At 37.3% G+C, this 21341-nt stretch overlaps 1 protein-coding gene across 2 annotated transcripts in view; it reads right to left on the reverse strand.

The window, feature by feature from the left end:
- The window catches only part of EXO1 (exonuclease 1), a 34238-nt gene extending 14230 nt beyond the window's left edge, over nucleotides 1–20008 (reverse strand). Inside the window, exons 1-11 of one of the 2 annotated variants that reach the window (XM_033099644.1) lie at nucleotides 19854–20008; nucleotides 18940–19432; nucleotides 18029–18202; nucleotides 15573–15692; nucleotides 12582–12705; nucleotides 11450–11587; nucleotides 10329–10541; nucleotides 8078–8265; nucleotides 7304–7400; nucleotides 5115–5334; nucleotides 1524–1770 (exon numbers count right to left, since the gene is read on the reverse strand). In XM_033099644.1, coding sequence (XP_032955535.1) covers nucleotides 1524–1770; nucleotides 5115–5334; nucleotides 7304–7400; nucleotides 8078–8265; nucleotides 10329–10541; nucleotides 11450–11587; nucleotides 12582–12705; nucleotides 15573–15692; nucleotides 18029–18189 — 1508 coding nt within the window. In that variant the 5' untranslated portion in view covers nucleotides 18190–18202; nucleotides 18940–19432; nucleotides 19854–20008. The remainder of the gene's footprint in view (nucleotides 1–1523; nucleotides 1771–5114; nucleotides 5335–7303; nucleotides 7401–8077; nucleotides 8266–10328; nucleotides 10542–11449; nucleotides 11588–12581; nucleotides 12706–15572; nucleotides 15693–18028; nucleotides 18203–18939; nucleotides 19433–19853) is intronic. The other variant, XM_033099645.1, reaches the window with a different exon arrangement.
- Nucleotides 20009–21341: the final 1333 nt, after the last annotated feature.

A 21341-nucleotide genomic window follows, 5' to 3' on the forward strand; every position in this document is an offset into this window, starting at 1 on the left:
GCAAAGGAAGAACCAAAACGATCATTTAATTGTCTCTGGAATGTTTCCTTGAGAAGAGTTGATGGGAGAAGGGTTTGAAACATCACCTACAGGGAGGCTTAGGGGTTACCAGAAGTTCATTCTTTCATTGTCAACTACCACCATCATGGTTAGACAAAACTGGCTGCAGCCTGGTTCATTCAACTTGGAAAAGAAAACATATTCAAAGTCTTCTGGAAGAATGCAGGAGCCGATAAATTTTCTTTTTCTTAGAGTTAGTATATCATGCCAAAATAACGTCTGACACTTAAATTTCCTGTTTCTGGTCTGGTACCACCATCCAGTCAATAAAATAAGAGTTCTCCACTGATGTTTATCATGTATCAGGAACTGTTTCAGGCACTTCCGTTATAGTAATAATTTAATCATCTCAAAGACCCTGAGGTTGTTTTAGTTCTTAGCCCCATTTTTTAACAAGAGGAACCAAAGCACCCAGAAGTTAACTTGTCCAAATCAAACATCTATGAGTAAAGAGGACAGGATTCAAATTCAGGTAGTCTAACCCCAGGGCCCCAATTCCTCACCTAAGTTATACCAACTCTTCAAATTCTTATCATCGCTGAAGCCTACCCAATTTTCCCACCCCGCTCTGGCCCTCTAGAATCCATTTTTGTGTGCTCAGAGTGGTCTGTTTAAAGCAGGAATTGGGTCACACCCTCCCGTGACTAAAACTCTCTAAAGGCTAAAAGCTCCTGAGCTGGGTTTACAGGCCTTCCAAGAACTGGCCTGCTACCTATTTCTGCCCCTCCATCATCCTTTTCCAGACCAGTGATGAGGATCTGCTCCTGTGCCCTACATGCTGCTCACCGCCGTGCCTCTGCCCACTGGGAAGGTGTCAGACTCATTCTTGGTCTGCTTCACCCCACTAGTCATTTAAACGGAGGTAATGGCGCCCAACTCTTGTCCCTTCCCTCTCACCCTTTCCAACCCGACTCAGCATTAGGTGCTCCTTTAATGCCCTCAAAACACCTTACACATGCTTTTTTCATTGCACTTACCACACTGTATGAAAAGATTTTGTTTATGGACCTAGTTTTCCAACTACACTATAAGCTTCTCAACAATAAAAACTATGTCTCTCATTTTGGTAACCCAACACCTAGTACTTTATCAAGTTCTCATCTTAGTCATCTGTATTTAAATATATTTCTAGCAATACTTTGCAAAATTATATTTAGCTTTTAAAGAAACAAAAAAGTACAAAGAAGTAGGGACTCCCCAAAATAACAGAATTTCCCTAATGCAAAATGTAATAAGGTCTACAATTCTTATTTTGGTTCTGTGGAAAGATATTACAAAAGTAACAGAAATTCAAGGGAAACACTCTGTATTTAGGTCTGAACTAAGGCAATACATGATAAAAACTGTAATTGGATTAGCAAGGTTCTACCCCCACTAGATTAAATATTTAAGACAATTAAAATATATATCAATAGAGTACATAATACAAAGACAAACAACATTCTGTAGATATGTAACTATACCTGCTTCGGGTCCCTGGAACCACAACTGCACCACTTTCTTTATTTTTTCTCTGTAAAAATGTTGCAAATTTGTTTCTTGTCGTAGGTGGTGTGCTTAAGCTGTTTTTAACAGTAGTTCCATCTACCAGGCCAGGAGTAAATATTTCGGAAGAGTTCAATGATTTATTATCTTCACAGCTATTTTTCTTGGTCTTCTTTGTCAATGAAAGAGAATATTGACTCAACAGATCATCTTCTGACAGCTCTTCTAAATAAAAACAAAACAATCGATAAATCTTTATTTCATATATAGTTAGAGATTTGGCCTTAACTTCACGGTCCACGTCCCATTGTCCTAAGAACGAAGTCTTATTTTTTTTAACTATGCCTCAGAAAAGGAAATCCAAGGATAACTTAAGAAACAAACAAACAAACATAAACAAACAAAAAACCCCACAATTCTCTTAGCTGTACTTTACAATTTCACAAATTAGCTAAGATTTAATGTCCATTATTTGTACGATTTTATGTGAAATTACCCAAACCAAAATTCCAGGACACAATAAATTCTGCAAGGCTATACACTCATTATACCAAAGGTCTAATTTTGAATGTTAACCAAAAAAAAAAAAAAAAAATCAAGGCATTTTGACATGTAAATGTATAATTAATTTAATGTTTGATTTAAAAAACGTTCTGGTAAAACCAGCAGCTATCTATACACACAATTTATGTGACAGGGTTTTTGAGGTATATGTGATTGTCATGTAGTCAGAAGTAGTTTGTGCTGTAGCTCTGATCCTTATTTCCTAGCTATGGAGCCCTGCTAGACTGCTGGGTGGCAAATGTATTCTATGGTATTAGAACAAATGATAAGACTAAATAATACAAAAGGCTGAGATAGGCAAAGACAGAGATAGCACTAAGGAGTTTTAAATTAGTTCAACTAATTCTCAGTCTGAACAGCTTCCACTCACGTAGGAATAAATGCTCATTACTCTAAGAAGCCAGTAAAATGGTTGGGGGCATCAAAATACTAGAGACAAGAAGATGACACCTCAAATTTTAAAATGTATACATTTTTAAAAAGCTATCGATCAGTAAACTTAATTTTGACTCCTGGAAAAAGCCTAAATCTTTTCATTATGCAGGGAATTGTGAGCCCTTACAGAAGAGGGAAAAAACAAATATTGTAGGAACCCCAACAAGGTCTCTCCAAGAAGCCCTGCCAGACTAACCTCATTTTCTTTTTGTGAGAAGCTCTAGCCCAGCTAGGCAGGAGAATTCTATCGATTTAGCACGCTTTGAACTGAGCAAGACACTTCAGTGTCTCTCATACTATCTGAGTGGGCAATATATATGCCCACGTAACTAATATATATGTATATTATTTACGAGGGTTTACAGCAAGCTGAACAGCTCTGAAAGACTATTGGCAATTAGTCTGAAAGGAGGTCTGCCTCTATCTAGTGCTTTAAATTTCTGTACTCACTGATTCAGTTAAATGTTAAATTAAGCAAACACATTTTAACCAAATGTGTTTAACTTTAAGACACATGGAGACATATTTCTCAAATTTCCAGCTGACACAGACAACACCCATATATTAAAAGATAAAGATTCAAAAAATAAAAATAAAATTAGTGGGCAGAACAATGGATTAAAATGAATTCAGATTACTTCAACAGGAATAATTTAGCCCACGTTTAAGTTTAAAGTACTAACTGTACCATTACAATAACTGGTATTTTGATCATGAACTCAGTAGCAAAATGACAAGAATGCCAATAAAAGCTAACACGATCTTAGTTTGCAACAATAAAAGCACAGTCTTTGGATCACACACTGAAATGGTGCCACCATTCTAAAAATTTACCGTGCTCTATGGTAAGCAGATCACATCTCAACACTCACTCACTGTAATAGTTATACAATTATTAAAAACCTTTGTAGCCAAAGCAGAACCTGAAATAGACAAGGAACTTTTAGCTTAGAAAAAAAATTTAGGAAGGTCACAATGGCTGTCTCTAAATATATGAAGGGCTCTCACATAAAAGAGGGGTTCAATATACTCTGTTTTCTTGTTTTTGTGTTTGTGTGTATACCCAGGGGACAACATTCATTGATAAGTTGTAGTTTACATAAACTGACTTAGTCTGACATAGAGAACTTTAATATAATAATGAGCACTCTACTTACAAAGAATAGTCTATCTTGATGGTAGCAGAAGGGTAGGAAGGAACTAAACATATGGCGTACTGCTATGGACCAGGGGCTTTTATATGTCAACTTATACAAAAATTTGTGAAAGAAGCAATGTCGTTCCCATCTCAGAAGAGGAAACAAAGGCTCAGAGATAGCATGATGAAAATTATTTAGGTTCATAAGGAATCAGGACATTTTGGCCAAACATGTATAACCTATACCTAAATTTAAAAAATAAAAGCATGAACTAAAAAGTTTGCAAAGGGTTTTGTTTTGTTTTTGTTTTAGTCTTTTGTTCATTCATGTAGATGTTTGAGGGAAAGTAGAGAAAAGGAATAGATTACAATTATTCTTTCTATTTCTAAACATGTTCTATGGTGAAACCAAAACAAAATTTTTCCCAATACCTAGTATTTCATTATCAGCACTTCTGTTCAACATTATACTGAAGGTTCAAGCAGGCAAGAAAAAGAAATAAAAGGCATCCAGGCTGAAAAAGGAGAAGCAAGAAGGTCTTAACTTGCAGGTGATATAATTGTTTATAGAAAAAATCCTATGGGGTCTACAAAAGAGATACTAAAACTAATACATGAATTTAGCAAGGTTGCAGAATACAAGATTAATATACAAAAATCAATGATATTTCTATATACTAGTAATGACCAGCTAGAAATCAAAGTAAAACTATCATTTACAATAGCATCAAAACTCGGACATTTAGGGATAAATTTGACAATAGCTGTGCAAGCCTGGTGCAGTGAAAACTACAAAGCATTGCTGAAGACTTAAGTAAATAGATGAGAAAACTCAATATTGTTCAGATCTCAATTCTCCCCATAATACCCGACAAATTCAACTAAGTCCCGATCAAAATCACAGCAGGCTTGTTTTTTCTTTTTTCTTTTTTTTTTTTTAAGAAATTGACAGTTGATTCTAAGATTTATATAGAAATGTAAAGAACACAGAATAGGCAAAACAACTTTTCAAAAGAACTTAGGGGACTTACACTCCTCGATTTCAAGATGACTATAAAGCTATAGTAATCAAAATAGTGTGTCTGGCATAAAGAAGAGACCAATGACACAGAATAACAATTCAGAAACAGACCCACACATACTTGTTGATTGTCAACAAGTGTGCCAAGGCAATTCAATAGGGAAAGGATAATCTTTGAAACAAACGGCGCCGGGGCAACTGAATTGCCATACACAAAAAAAGGGAACCTTGATCCTTACCTCATACCATACAAAAAACTCAATCAAAATGGATCATAGGCCTAAATGTAAGAGTTAAAACTAAAAAACTTCTAGAAGAAAACAGGAGAAAATCTTAGAGACCTTGGGTTTGGCAAAGATTTCTTAAATGTGACTAATACTCACTAGTACTTCACAAAAACGAAATACATACCACTTCTTGGTCTTTTCACAATGGACAACTTCCTTGGAAGATTTAACCCTTTAGTACTAATTACTTGTTCAATGCCCAGAGTATGTGGATTTTCCTTCGATCTTGTAGCATTTGGAGCAATATCCAGCTTAGTTCTAGGACAATAATTCTTATGCCAAATACTATTTGATGACTTTTGACATGTTTTGTCATTCCAACTATGACTTCTTGATTGGACAGGCTAAAGCAGTAAAAGGAAAAAAGGTTACTTGAAGAAAAATAGTCAATTTATTTCACTCTGTGTCCACATAAATTATAAACAAATAATTAAATTACCCTTAAAAAAACAGCTTTTTGCTGAAATATCTGTCCTCTAATAACATTTTCTACTTTTCCAGTCCTATGCTTTCCATTATGTGTCTTGTATTCTTAGGCTTGTTTCTCTTCTAATTAGGGTCAAGTGACCTTGTTAGCTCATTTCTAAGAAATAAAAAACCTTCCTAAGATGAATGGTGCAAGAAATGAGAGTACAAATTGAAGAATTGTGGACAGAAAATAAGTACTTTTAAAATTTGAGTCCTATTTCAATATACAATATTAATTAAATAATCATCTGGCAATAATCATCTAAATAATCATTTATATACCTTTTATAAAGCACCTGAAAGTTAAAACTATAAAATTATTTAAAGTAATCAACTATCCCAACCTCTAGAAATGGGCTGACTTCAAATCAAAACAATCGAATTTACAAAACATTAGTTTCTATTACGCCCATACTTGGTGCCATCTTCAGTGGACAGCACGGAGAAACAGAGAGCTACTATGTATGGCCTACACTGAATCTTACACAGAACTTGCTCTGAGAAAGGGCTTTTTGACCGTTAGTATTGGTGTATTTACCACCGTTATTCAATGAATGTCACTGAATAAATTCAATGACATTCACTGAATGAATGTCAGTTACATGATCTCTTTCATTCTCTCAGACTAGAAAACCTGGAAAATAAGCTGGCTTGCTTTCATTGCTAAGTCCTTTTGTTTCTATTAGTTGTCTTTCTGGTTGATAGCTTCTTCTTTCTCACAGCTTCCAGTCCAATCCAGGCCTTTCTACCCTTGCTCACTAATTCAGTCCTTTACTAAGCATTTATTGAGGATTATACAAATATATGGTGATGGAAGGAGAACTGACTCTGGGTGGTGAGCACACAATGTGATATACAGATGATGTGTTATAGAATTGTACACCTGAAACCTATGTAACTTTACTAACAATTGTCACCCCAATAAACATTAAAAAAAAAAAAAGATTGTAACAAATATAGTTAGGTTAGCTAGGTGTTCTGTGTTCTGGAGTACTATATATATATGTGCGTATATATATATATATATATATATATATACACACACACACATATATGTATATACATGTGTGTATATATATACACATATATATTTAATCCTTGCTTATAAGGACTTAGCAATGAAAGAAGATCATAAAACACTGTCTTTATGAATATTACATTCTTTGGGGAAGAATCAGTAAACCACAGAGACATAAATTATGTGGTAGTAAGTGCTAAAAAAAGAGAAATGTTATAAAGAAAAGCTGATAAGAAATAAGTTTGTTTTTGACTGTAGATAGATTTAAGGTTATAGGAAATGATTTGTAAAGATTCAAGAGATATTTAGAATTAAGTGGCTGGTACATAGACTAGAGATTGGGTTAGAATACATACGAACAGAAAAGAAAGAATGGTGGGAAAGTGTATTTTAAGGGACATATACAATTGGGAAAAAGAAGAAGAAAAAAGGAAAGGGCTCAAAGACACATAGCGGGCATGCTCATTAAATATTTGCTAAATTGTGAATGAGTGAAAAACCAGCTTGTACTCCCAACAGTACCAAACGCCAGAGGCTGAATAGGGTAAGATGAGAAAAAAGGCATCAAATGCGTGGTATATTCAAATAAAATGTTCAAGTCTAAAGGTTTGATAATACATAACATGATCGTATACATAGGAAATTGACCAGTATTCTAAGAGATATAATTTCTCCACATCAAGTTGTTTTTTCAATCTATACTCTGTACAGTGCCTGGATATTGAAATGCTTAAAAGATGTTTACTAAATGAAGATTTGCCTTTATCACAGTTCCTGAGGCACAAACTAAAATGTGCTCTTTTAGAAAGAAGTCATTAAAATGTTACCATAGCGGTGTCTGGATTATAGTCATCAATCTGTTCAAAAGTATTTATATCTTTATTTCCAAGGGCTATTTGAAGAGCTACAGAATCATCAACATATCTAGGTTGGTAGGATTAAGGAAAAATGTTTTTTATTAACAACCAAACAAAGGATACGAAAGTGTATTCTATTGCCACAGAACATTTTCAGGTTAATGACTTCAATGGACCCCCCTTAGTCCTACATTCAGCATTACTGAAACCACAGCACATTCACTCATCCGTTTGTCACTGCAGGGGTTGGCAGTTTTCTGCAGCAAAGCCCCAAGTCATCACTTAACTCCCCTCCAAGAGAGATGGAAAGTCCCAGCCACCACCTGGGTGACTCAGGGCTGTGTGTCGCCCTGCGTGTGTGTGGCCAGTGGCTGTGGGAAGGGCATCCTCAGCTGGAATGCTCATGCCCACAGGCTCCCCCTAACAAATCGTGCTTGCTTGTCACGAGTGTTTCTCTTATGCGCCGCCTTTGGAATATGTACTTTAAGTGATTGACACAGGATGTGTTTCTGTCAAGTCAATCTAAGTAATTAGCAAGTTATAATGAATGAGCCTCAGATTGATAAACAAAAAGCTGCTCTGACTTTTCACTAGAATGGTAGTTAAAATTACAAAATACAAATTTCCCTATAAAAAAGAAAGCAAAACAATTTGCAAGCTTTTTACTGAATGTCTCACTAAAAAGATCACCATAAATATGTGGGAGAAGTGCAAAATTCTACCACTCTGGTTCAGAAAGGATACCGCCCAGCATAGCTTAGTGTTTCAGGATCAATGTCATCTTCATAGGCATTCAGAGGGATGAGTTTCCTTCTGATGGGATCAAAAACTAGCTGATAAAGGAAGGTATTGTTGGCCCGAATAAATCCTTGGATGTAATCTTCTGGCACTGTTATATTCATCTTGAGATAATGTCCAATTTTCTTGATAATCTAATAATGGATGTAAAAAATATTTACAAGTTATCTCCAAATAAAGAATAGGGAATGTATTATCTCTAAAACCAATTGGTTTACATTAAAGGAAGGTGAGGAGAAACAGAAAAAGCCATTGCTTGTATCTACCTTAAAACCTCTCCCAGCAAGCACAGCCATGTTAAATAACTTAAAATTATAACTGATACGTATTTTCTTTGGTTTTTCTATTATTAATCCAAAGAATGAAAAATTCAGTTACACATCAAGTTTATATTCCTAAAGGTAACTTTAAGATACATTCTTTATCCTCAAAGTCCCTTTCATTCAGAAACCAAAAATAAACAACACACAAAACTTGAAAATTAAAAAAAAAAAAACAACAAGTCTTCTTACATCGTTATTTTTAAAACGAAGCTGACATTCTAACTCCTGTTAGAGTTATGGATGATTAAAGCTGGGAGTGGTTTAATGATCAATGTCTAGCTATTACAGTGTTTTGTACACATGAAACTTAAAAAAAAAAGAAAAAAAGCTGGGAGTGGTTTTAAATAATTTATACCAAACTCACAGATGAAGAAAGGAAGTCTCAGAGACCGGAAGTGATCCTGGAGTCACCGGCTAGTTCGGATGTGTTACTCTATTCCCATCTCTGCCACTATGTCCAACCCAGAGATCTCTCAATCATAGGGCACCGCCCTCAGCCCCGAGAACTCACACACTGTGTTCTTGGGAACAGAAAATGGGAATTTCGCTTTGCAAACTCTGAGGGCTTTAGAGAAAGAACTACCCAAGGGGGCAGAAAATGAGCTTCTTTAATGCACACTGATTTTTTTTTTTTTAAGGTAGACATCAGAGAAATTACAGGGCAGTGATGTAAGGTAACTCAGAATTTTCCAGAGGATCCATGACACATGATATTGCATTAGATTGCATGAAGAAGTAGATACTCGTATGAGAATCCAGCTGTCTCCTATTAAGCCACATGAAAGAGAGTTACATAAATGTGCAATTCCTCTCATAATTTTCATTTGTTTTAGAAGACATGGCGTTTTTCATAAAAATATGTTATTTATTTTAACATGTAATTAATTTTAAGTGAATTAATAAACATTGAATTTTTTGTTTTAATTTCTGGTTTGGTAAATGTCTATAGCTGTAACTCATATAAACAAAATTACTGCCCCAAAGAGCCTTTAAGAGTGTAATGGGATCCTGAGACCAAAAAGTCTGAGAACCACTACTATTGAGTAACAGGACAGAAATCAAAAGGCAGTACATTTTAACATTAACCTACCTTAGATATCCCTACCTTAAATATCCCTTAGGTCTCTTTATATTACCCTTCATTTTAAAAATCACTACTATCCTTGTGTCAATTGCTGAAAACATGGTTTATCAAAAGCAAAGTTCTAGGGCCGGCCCGGTGGCTCAGGCTGTTGGAGCTCCGTGCTCCTAACTCCGAAAGGCTGCCTGTTCGATTCCCACATGGGCCAGTGGGCTCTCAACCACAAGGTTGCCAGTTCAATTCCTCGAGTCCTGAAAGGGATGGTGGGCAGCGCCCCCTGCAACTAAGATTGAACACGGCAGCTTGAGCTGAGCTGCCACTGAGCTCCCAGATGGCTCAGTTGGTTGGAGTGCGTCCAGTTGGTTGGAGCGCGTCCTCTCAACCACAAGGTTGCAGGTTCGACTCCCACAAGGGATGGTGGGCTGCGCCCCCTGCAACTATAAACAGCAACTGGACCGAGAGCTGAGCTGCGCCCTCCACAACTAAGACTGAAAGGACAACAACTTGACTTGGAAAAAAGCCCTGGAAGTATACACTGTTCCCCAATAAAGTCCTGTTCCCCTTCCCCAATAAAATCTTAAAAAACAAAACAAAACAAAAAGAGTTGAAAAAAACAAAAACAAAACAAAAAAGCAAAGTTCTAATGTTTCAGTTTCAGTCATTTTCTCTTCTCAGTGACATTTTATTGGATATTGACATAATGGAATGCTTAAAATCCATATTCTGAGTGTTTCATCTATTATTTAAGACATGTTTCAGGAATGGAATATGACACTTGGTAAATTGCTCTCACCTTTACAATATCTGGATTATTGGCTAGTCGTAGCACTTTGCAGGCCTTTGCTAATCCAATCCCACGCAGTGATGGAAGATAGTCACAGCCTGAAAGAATACACATGTAACGGAACTTCTCTTCTGTGAACACATCCCCAAGCTGTCTGCACATTCCCAGCCGAGCCTGATCAATTTCGAGTCCATTTCCAAACTGGTCCATTTTTAAAATCACCTTCAGAAGGAAGGGAAATTGTTAACACCAACGAGGGCCACTTTTATTTTTCATTATTTAATTCATTGCAGTATTTCTAAGGAATCTTTTTTGTTCTTCATAACAACGAAAGAGAGGTGAGATAGGTAGGTCAGTTAACTACTGTCAAATTTGCAAATAAATTAAACGAAGCATAGGCTATGACTCTGACGTAAGGAATACTCTTTCTGTACCTCTTTACTTTCTACTTACGTTACAGGGCTGTCATGGTGATCAAATAGCAATTCATCCAAAAAGCATTTACCCCTTACCTTCCACTGTTACATTTTTAAAAGTAACCCCTTTTCTTATTCTTAAAGTAATACGTGTTTTTTGGAAAACCTTTGGAAAACATAGACATTCAGGAAGAATAAAACGGAAGGTTCCCAAAATCTCTCCACTATCAGTATTACCCAGCATTAACCTTTCTACATAGATCCTTCATCTATGAAATATACAGATAATATAAATAACAGAGATATTAACACAAATGAGATCATCCTGTACTTTTGTATCTTAATTCTACCCCTTAATATATCATAAAATTTTCCATTAAACAGTTTAATTATAAATAACTACAGAGCATCCCATAATTAGGTACATTAATTTACCTAACCTAATTGAAAAATACAAAGCATGTAAGTTATCATTAAAATATAAGACCAACAAATCTACATTCTAAAGAATTTGGACAAAACAACAACAAAACACTCTAACTTTAAGGGCTTACTCTGTAAAAGCACCCAGATTATGCAAATGTAAAGCAGCAAAACACTCCGTTTCATTTTAAATAGAATAATTATTAACACTGAAAGTAGACATTAATTGCAGGGACTAAATATTCCTGTAGAGGAAAAAGTTTGGTTCCTCGATTTACACTGTGTAAGCACCTTTTTACAGCCAAAAGCAAGGAGATCAGAGTCCTCTGTAATTATGGCTTGTACGATCCCAGCTTTATTAAGATAGGCCAGCTGTGCATCCGCTTCATAGGGCGCCACGAGACAATCTACTCCCTGAGACCGAGCAGCCTGTGAGAGAGATCAGTCAATCGGCAGAACTGCATCTGGAAAGAACTAAACAGCTTCCTGTTTCAAACCCATTTTATTACCAGCCTCAGCATGCACATGCTAATGTTATTTTCAGAAATCACTTCCTTTGAGTATGTTTTTCTACTTTTAGTCTTAGCATATATTGAATTAATCAATATAGACACTAAGAATTTAAAAAAAAAATCAATTTATAAATTTGGAGAAAATAAATACTGCTATATATTCAGAAGAGGCGAAAGAAACTACAAGCTACAAAACTTAATTATTTCAGATTAATAGAGAGCTTCCACCTCAAGAATGGTTATGTTCCAAAAGTATATAAGACATTTGTTTGGAGCTTTGAACATATTTTCCCCACAAAAATAACAGGTTCTCTTGTCAGACTACAAAAGTCTCTCTGACACTGTGTTGATGAAAATACAGAATCTAATCACTGTATTTATTTTTCCATTTTTTTATCAAGCGGTTTGAACACAGTCCCAAAAAGGGGACGTGAGGGCTAAGATTGTGGGCACGTGGACACAAATATTCACGGTGATAGAAAAAAGATGCTTCTAGGCAGAGCAGATTAAGTAGCTTAGGAATCTGTAGAGCTCCTGAGTCAGCGAGGCTGGTACAACAGATCTCTGATGGCAGGTCGTTCAAGAGTGAAGGTGACATTGAGTGGGGTGGGACTGAACCTCCAGGAATGTATCCCTTCCATCTCCAAGGGACAATATGCTGACAGAGTTTATCTAAGTGCCTTATCTAAAAAGGCAGAGCTTTGCTTATTCCTTAGGATTTCTCCCTTGGAAATTGCTGAACTCCTCTAACCATACTCTTCCCTTCTTCCTCTGACATCTGCCCTCTTCTGGAGGTTAGGCCTATGGTAATTTTCCTCCCTTCATTTCCTTGCTCTCTAACAAACAACTTATAATCAGCTTAAATTAACTTAGCCATTCGTTACTTTGGCTTTATTTCTTATTTAGCTTACCTTAATTACTTTGTGGGCCATAGCATGTGTGATATTGACAGAACGGGTAAAACATTCTCTGGCTTCTGAGACTTTCCCTTCACGAAGAAGCTGCTTTCCCTTCAGAAGATTGGCTTGTCGTCTTCTGCAAGGGCAAAAAATTAAAAGGCTGAGCCAAGAAACCATAATAAAATTATAATTCAAGAAATTTTCCTATAATAAAAAAAAGTTGGACTCATTTAAAAGTGCATTACAGGTCCTTGAGAATATTAACCCAGATCCATTGAGCTTCTAGACAAAAAGAACAAGTGATTTATAATACACACTAACACAAGCTTATCATCAGGCTTTTCCACAGTAATACTTTATGTCAAAAGAAAATGAATTTACTAAGACACTTAAGCAAATGAGGGCTTTTACACCATCAAAACTAATTTTTAAGTATAAAGGATACAACTTTATTGACATACAATGAACTGGAGGAATACTGTTTCTGTGAAATCTACTACAGAACAAGCTTCAGAAAAACCAAAATATAACATGAGAGACACTGACATAAGGGCTGTTAATAGCCGTGAAATATATGGGAATTTGTAGAATCAAGACTAAATAAGGGTTAAACAGGGAGAGGGCAGTAGCTACGTGCTCTGACAATGTAGTGGCTCTATTTTTACAATGGGTATAGAGAGCACATATGAAAGAAAGAAAAAAAGAAATTGTAACTTTTCCAATAATCATATTGGTAGTGGCAGCATTAATATTTTATTCTGAATCTAGTGTTGAATATAATGTGGGAGAAAATAAATGAGCACAGTTTTCGTTTTCTGCAGTTTCAGTTACCTGCAGACTGAAAATATTAAATGGAGAATTTCAGAAATAAACAATTCATAAGTTTTAAATTGTGCACCATTCTGTGTAATTAAATCTCACACCATCCTGCTCCATCCTGCCCAGGATGTGAATTATCCCTTTGGCCCGTGTATCTACTTCACTTCATTTATCACATAGACATTGTATCCTCTCCCATCATCACAAGAAGAAGGGTGAGTACAGCACAGGAAGATATTTCGAAAGAGACCACATTCACATTACTTTATTATAGTATGTTGTTATAATTGTTCTGTTTCTTTAAGAGTTATTGTTGTTAATCTCTTACTGTCCCTAATTTATAAATTAAACTTTATCATAGGTATATCTGTACAGGAAAAAACATAGTATAATTGAGGTTGGTTCTATAGGGGTTTCAGGCATCCACTGGAGTTTTGAACCTATCACCTGTGGATAAGGGGGAACTACTGTTATTATAAGATATTCTAACTTTATAATCCCCTGTACCCTTAAAAATAAGGATTCTCAGCATGGAAGGAAGGAGGTACAGATGCAATACAAAAGTAAGTAAAAACTCTGTATCCTGCATTTGAATTGGAAATATCAAACTGAACTCAACGAGGGTTCTTTTTTTTCTTTACGTAAATGTGCACACACATATACACACACGTTCCCTAGTTTTACTTTAAGACTGGGCTTCACAGATGAAGAGATTTGTAGAAAAGGATTGTAAATGCCCTTCTCACTGCTAAAGAGGCACAAAGAACGCTGATCTTACAGCGATAAGACAGAAAGAGCACTTACGTCGGAGACAGACAGCTGAAACACTTTTTTTTTAAGCCATTCTTGAAATTAGCAAGAGAAAATTAACAACTATCTGTGATTAGAATTAATACCATGGTGGGGACACCCATGGTGATATGGTGATATAGTTATGAACTAATCCGTTAGCCCACTGGTTTAGGGTTGTCACTAATCCATTTAGAACTAAACAGGATCTAATTAACATTTTACTAAAACCAAATTTAATAAACTGTGTATTATTTGTATTGTAATGTGGGCTCAATCTCAGTTAATCTTTTAAGAAACTTTTTAAAGTTCTGACTGTAAGAATCAGAGCACTCTATGTATAGCTAGATTGAAAAACCTAGCCTGAAGAACTCTTTCTAACTGATTCAAGGCCAGAGAGGGCAAAATCAGATAAGCAGCACCCCTCGCAAAATGCTCCCTCAGCCAGGCTTACTTCTATTTGGGTATAATTCACACTACCTTTGACAGCTAAGCCCAGTGCTCTTTCCTACACAACACAATGACTCCTGGACCTGAAAAATTAATACAGGGGAAAAAGAAGACCTAAATGTGGTACAATAGTGGCTTAATTAAAATACAGAATTCTTTCTCTAGTCTATTGTAAAATGAGTAGATTCTGTTAAGTTAAACACGAATAATGAAATTTCTAGTATAACTACTAAAAGAACAGAATACATCACTTTTCAACTGGAAATAAGAGATAACATGATAAGGGTGGTAAAAACAATCAATGTGTAAGGCAAGCAGTAGGAGTTATCCCCAAACAAACAAACACAAAAAAAAACAAGAGAGAGAGAGCGGGACAAACATAAAACATCAAGAGAGATGATAAATCAAAATATATTAGTAATTAATGATCAATGTAAAAGGAATAAAATTTTCCATTTAAGATTATTAAAATGGCAAAGACTGACAGAATGATAAAAACAAATACAGTGTTGTGTTCTTTTTAAGAGACAAACCTAAAAAACAATGACATAGTAAAGCTGAAGGTAAAAAGAAAAAGACATCAGCAACATACAAAAGAAAGCTGTTATGACTATACTAATATCAGACAGAACAGACTCCAGAACAAAAAAGCATAACAGCTTTCTTTTATGAACCAAAAAACAAACAAACAAACAAAAAACAGTAAAGATATGGAAGATTTGAACACCACAATCAATAAGCTTGAGTCACTGGGCAGACAAAATCTTCCACTCAATAACTGGAGAATGCACATTCCTTTCCAGCACCTATGGAACATTTAAGGAAATTTGTGTATGTACTATGAAACAAGTCTCAACAAATTAAAAATTTAAAAATTAGCATTATACAGACCACAGCATCAGACCTTAATGCAATTAAGTCAGAGATTAAACAGACTCAACTTACTCTCTTCGAGACTTCTCCACTTCCTTTTTAGAAGGTAAAGTGCATCCGTCAAATATAAGAATAGGCTTGATCCCATGAGTCAGTAACATATTTACAAATTTCATACAAAATCCTACATACCTATGAAAATAAAGAAAATGCATTTAAGTGTTTTGCATCTTGTAAAATTTAGACTGGGGTTCAAATCCTGTGTTGGATCCTAATGAGCTACATGACATTCAATGAGTTGACCCTCCAAGCCTTACTTTCTTCACCTATAGATTAAAAGGCTTTGACATTCCTTCCAGTTCTAACATTTTATGGTTCTACATCTTACCGTTTCCCCTTTTTTTTTTCTTGGAAAAATTTCCAATCTATTGAAAAGTTGAAAGGATAGTACAATAAATACCTGAGTCCTCCAACAATACCATTATCACACCCAAGAAATTTAAAAGCAACAAAATATCATCTAATATACAGTATATATTAAAATGTATCCAATTGTCCCAATAATGTTTCTTATAATTAGTGGTGTTCTGGTAAATGTTCAACAACTAATTCTGGGGTAGGGGTGCCTGATTTTAGCATTTGTCAATTTCCCTGATGTGAATATTTCACAACGATGTATACTCTACACCCACGTGGAGTCACTGAACGCTGAATTGGCAGATAGTGTACAGTAAATGTGAATAAATGGGCTCTAACACAGCGCTGTTACATTTTTTCCCCCAGTCCAGGATTCAAACAAGGATCACATATTGCATTTAGTTTTTCATTCTGGCAAGGCAATGAATAAAAAGAACTACATTTACAGTTCCAATCATTTCATTAAAAAAGGAAATTTTAACCCAAAATAGGAACAGAAAAGCATAATCTTAAAAGGTAATTATTTAAATCTATTATATTTGTCTTAATGAAAGACTCACTACGCTGGACCTACACTGGTCTATAGGAAAATCATTGTGACCTACTGATTAGATATCATGTAAAAATAGGAGAAAACAAATATAAAATTGTAATGAATTTTAAAGAAAAATTCGTTTTTAACTAGACAGAATACAAACATCAGATACCTCGTGCCCTCATGTCATATATTTCACAGACATCTTTCCAGGTCAGCACATATAGATCTACCATATTCTTTACAATAATCACAAGGATTTATCACAAGCTTAACCAAATTCTCCGGTTAATATTCCCATCCAAAGGCGGACAAGAAAAGAAAAATAAACTCTATCAAATATATTTATTAGTTGCTATGGAGAAAAAAACTAAAATAACACAATACTTCGTTAAAAGTCCTGAAACTTTTTAGCTCAATAAACATTTACTGAACACCTACTACATGGCAGATCCTGGGGAGTTCATCTCCGACATCGCTAACAATAGAGGGTAGTCCCTGTATTTTGGACAACTTCCAATTAGTCAAACATTTCTGAATCCTCAAGAATTATAAAAAACTAGACATAACGTTCTCCCCCCATGAAGAAATATTCACAGAAACACTGAAGATAGCAATGAAAAACTTGTAGTCTTCAAGTACAATTGCAATTGCTCCAATTTAGTGGTGGAAAAGAAATTGCTTTCAAAAAATGATCATAGCACTTGGAGGAGTGGAAGTACCCATGCTCCTTCAGATACCACACATACTGTTCTAGGCAACTTTGGGTCAAAATAACTTGTTAGGCCTGAAAACCCCCAAATTCACCATTTAATAATGATTTTCCCTCCTTTCTTCTAGGAAACGAACAGGGTTAATGCATTTTACCAACTATCTATTGTGCTTAAGTCATATTAAGTAAGATCTGTGAGCGTTTCCTCTAGGAGATAAATTATATATTGTAAAAAAGAAAATACATATTTAGTTTCCAAATCTCATGGCAGATCTCTGTCCTGAAATTGTGCTTGTTTTTCTAATGTTTCTATTTAAAAAATAAAGAAGTGTCAAATAAAATCTATTTTAAAAAATCTATTCTAAAAATAAAGAAGACCTCATTGCGTCAAATGAGGTCACGGAGTTACAACTGGATGTCAACATGGCCCATAATTTTTGGCCCCAAGTGAAGGCAAAGGGAGTCAGAAATACCTTGCTCCTTTGAAGCAAATGCCTTGCTTTGCTAAGGGCTTAGCAGTGTGTTGTCTTTACCCAAGAAAGTAGCAGCCTGAAATCATGGCTTTTCAGAAATACTGTTAAAAAGTTTATCTTAGACAAAGAATAAAAAAGGGTCAGATATATCTGGTAGTCATAGACCTATAGGTCTTTGGTCTTTGTCCATCAGTGTGCTGATACGCTGGCCTATTTTAAATAAAAACTAGGCCTATATCAGAGAAGTCATCCCGATTTGGCAGTGTTCTAAAACACACACTCTCACTTCTTGATGAATCTGGTAATGCATGAAAATGATCCTTTGCTGCAAATAAGGCATTATAAGTCTCATTCTTATTTGGCAAAGAATTAATATAAGGTCCAAACTTACTTATCGGTAGGTTCACCTTTGGCTAGTTTTTCAGCACAAGCAATAGCTCCTTTGTGAAGCCAGCAATAGGTGTCCACAGCTACCACCTGCCCCTTATACTTCCTCACATGGATGGGTTCAGAAGCTTCTTTGATAAATTGCAGTAATCCTTGTATCCCCATCGTGCCAAGTTAACTACATGATATGCAAGGAAAAAGGAAAAACAGCAATATTTAAAGCAAAATATATTTAACCAAAAGTTTTAGGGAATAAAAAAGGAGCTTGGAAACTGATATAGCAACTCTGTTTAGCTATTTGAGAATCCATGGTCTTTAGTATTTTAATTGGGCTCCTCCCTGTCAAATAATTTCCATAGTCTAGAATTTTTATACTAACCCCTAATATTATCTCTAATGCCACTTATCATTCCATAATGTTTATTCTTTCCAAAGTGCTCTCCCACTTGGAACCATAATGTGTGTTCCAAACCCTTAACATAGTACTAGGCACACAGAGGTGCTAAAAAATATGAGTTTCTATTCTCTACAAAATTGTGCATGCTATGGCATCATATTCCCTCTACACAGGTATTATAGAAGCCAACGTGCAAATCAGCACAGCAGCAGAAACTCAAAACAGTTTGTAGGAAGGTAGGCATTTCAATGGAAAAATAAACGTTTCGGCACAAATGCTTTAGCTTCCCACCACTTTCCATCCAAGTTGTAACCCCTAAGCTCTTTCCATATGGAAATTAAATCGTGGAGCTGCCACAGTCCTTCCAGAAGCAACTACTCCCCACAACTCTTCATGAGGAAAAGTGAAAAACAGCAATGGGCACTGAGCAGTGCTTGACATTTCATAACATAAATCTCTCCCACCAAACATTAAGTTTGGGAGGAAGGGACAAAAGCAAGTACAGAAGTCAACCTTACCCTGTAGATACTGTATCCAGGCTCTGATGTTTTTGCCCTGCAATTCTCAAATTTCAGCAGTTGGCAGATTCTCAACTCCACTCCTAGTGACTGATTCACTAGTTGTGGAGTGAGGAGGGGGATCCTGAAATTTTAAACACAGCAGGCAGTTTGGATGCAGGTGGTCCTCAAGCCACAGTTTGAGAAAAACAATGTCTCCTACCTCTCTGATAATGTCCCTAAAAAGAGTGTTCTTTCACACTGAGGAAAACTGACATAGTATACATTTCGTGAAACATGCTTCTTCTAAGCTAGGTAAATATCCTCGAATAAATATTTCTTCTTCAGCATAGTAAGAATGACTGAGTGCCACATGGCACATGTCATCTCAAGATGATCCAAGGCACCAGAGGTTGACAGTAACAACAGCAACTTCACCACTTTATTCCTCTGTCTCACAGGGATGCGCCGCGGTGGCCCGCAAGCCCATTCCAGAAGACACGTTTCCTTTGACCTGCATTAAGGAAAAAATTTACTTGTCAACATTTAAAAGCTGGGAACTTGCATGCAAAAACTGGACTGCTAGCTTCTGCAGAAAGATTAGAGCAGCCCGACCACAGGATGCCAGGTCCCGCCTGGAACTATCTGCAGGGAGCCCCAGACGCTTCCTCGGCTCAGGAACTGCGGCCCGAGCCTGGCCAAGCACGTTTCCTCGGGACCAAACACCCTCCCAACACCACGAACTCCACTCAGGCAGCGCCCACGCCACAATCCTCGGGGCTTTGCTGCAGGGTGGGGAACACCACGTTAGATCTTCTCCTTCCCTTCATGAAAGACCCGGAATCCCGAGACGGGAACTGGGGGAACGTGCAGATCGACCCCGTGGAAACCATTAGGAACCCACCCAAAACCTCCGCACAGCCCGCTCCGCTCACTTTCCAGGAAGGGCTCTACCCGTTCGCTCGAGGGCAGCCAGGTGGGAGCTCTCAAACCTGTCCCCAAAGCCTCCGATTCACTTGGGCCAGAGCACCGGTGGCGGACGCGACGAAACACACAGAGTCTGGAAACTGCAGCGCTCAAAGGGCCAGACCTTTCAATTTGCGCGGGATAGCCCGCATCCCGCCCAGCGGAAGTGACGTCAGAGCGCAATCCGCGCCGCCAGCTCCGCCTCCGGCGGCCTTTCCGAATGCCAGCTTTGGCGGGTGCGGCCATGGCCCGGGGCCCTGCGACTCGGGGCGGGGCTGCCGGCTGGAACCCCAGGCAGCCTTTTGAAGGGGCGGAAGGAGTGGGGGCTGACGGCCAACAGGGAACGCGTCCGGGAAGTTGGGCGTTTCGCTCTCGCCGGGGCTTCTGGGAGTTGTAGTTCTCCTGACTGCAGCCCCAGATCTGGGCTGCTGAAGTTCAAAGAGCGCCCCCGCGCGATTGTGTTGAAGTTTTAAAACCTACGGGAAGGTTCCAGGGATACAGGAGATGCAGCTTGTGTTATGATAGTCTTTGGACCTTTCCTGTAGACCTTGGGAAGGGAGAGAGCGGGCGCTTAGTGCGTCATCTGAGAAATGACAAAGATTCTCTCCTTGACCAAACTCTAGCCAGGCGGATTTCAACGAGGCCTCAACCTTGGCCCCTAAAGACTTGAATGAACACTGACATAGCTGAAGGCCACATCCCTAGGGTGACTCTAGACCCCTTTAAAGTGCCTGCCTGAGAAAAGGCTGCCAAGAGAAAGTGCTGTTTGTTCCAGCCAACACCCGAAGATAGGCTCATCTCCCAGGATCCGTAGGAGGGTAGGAACCTAAGTCCCATAAGCACCGCTGAGCAATACCAGGTGAGTCTTCCAACTCTTCCCTCCTGATTTTGGTAATTTTTTACTTCCCTTACTCTAGTGAGCCCCCATTTACCCCCTCCCCACTCCCTCATTCTCCCTTTAAACCACCCAGCCATCTCTGCACAAATTGAGTTGAGTTCAGTCCACCCTGGACTCTTCTTGTTGCAATAGAATTACTGATTAAAATCTGTCCTCACCACTTTACCTAGTGTCCAGCTTTGTTCATCTTTGATATAAATCAGGGGAAACTTTACAACTAAACGATCATGAAAATGGTTCTTATGTGCATAGACTTTGAAGACATTTTGGACTTTGGTGGCCACTTGGGACCACGCTTCCAGTCCTCATAACACTCTAGACCTAGTTGCTGTCCTCTTTTCTTAGGGGTATTATGGTTAAAAAAAAAGAGAGAGAGAAGAAACTTAGGCCAAAGATGGGCAGGAATAATTATTAAGACTCAATGTAAGGAGTTGAAAGGGACGAAGTGAGCATATGTTTTTTTAAATGCTCCTCTTTTGAGTATCTTCTTGCATATTTCTCTTATATTAAATCTTTCCATGATGGTTTTAACATCTGTCATGCCAACATATTACCTCAG

The sequence above is a fragment of the Rhinolophus ferrumequinum genome, chromosome 27, assembly GCF_004115265.2.
Source record: "Rhinolophus ferrumequinum isolate MPI-CBG mRhiFer1 chromosome 27, mRhiFer1_v1.p, whole genome shotgun sequence".
Lineage (NCBI taxonomy): Eukaryota > Metazoa > Chordata > Mammalia > Chiroptera > Rhinolophidae > Rhinolophus > Rhinolophus ferrumequinum.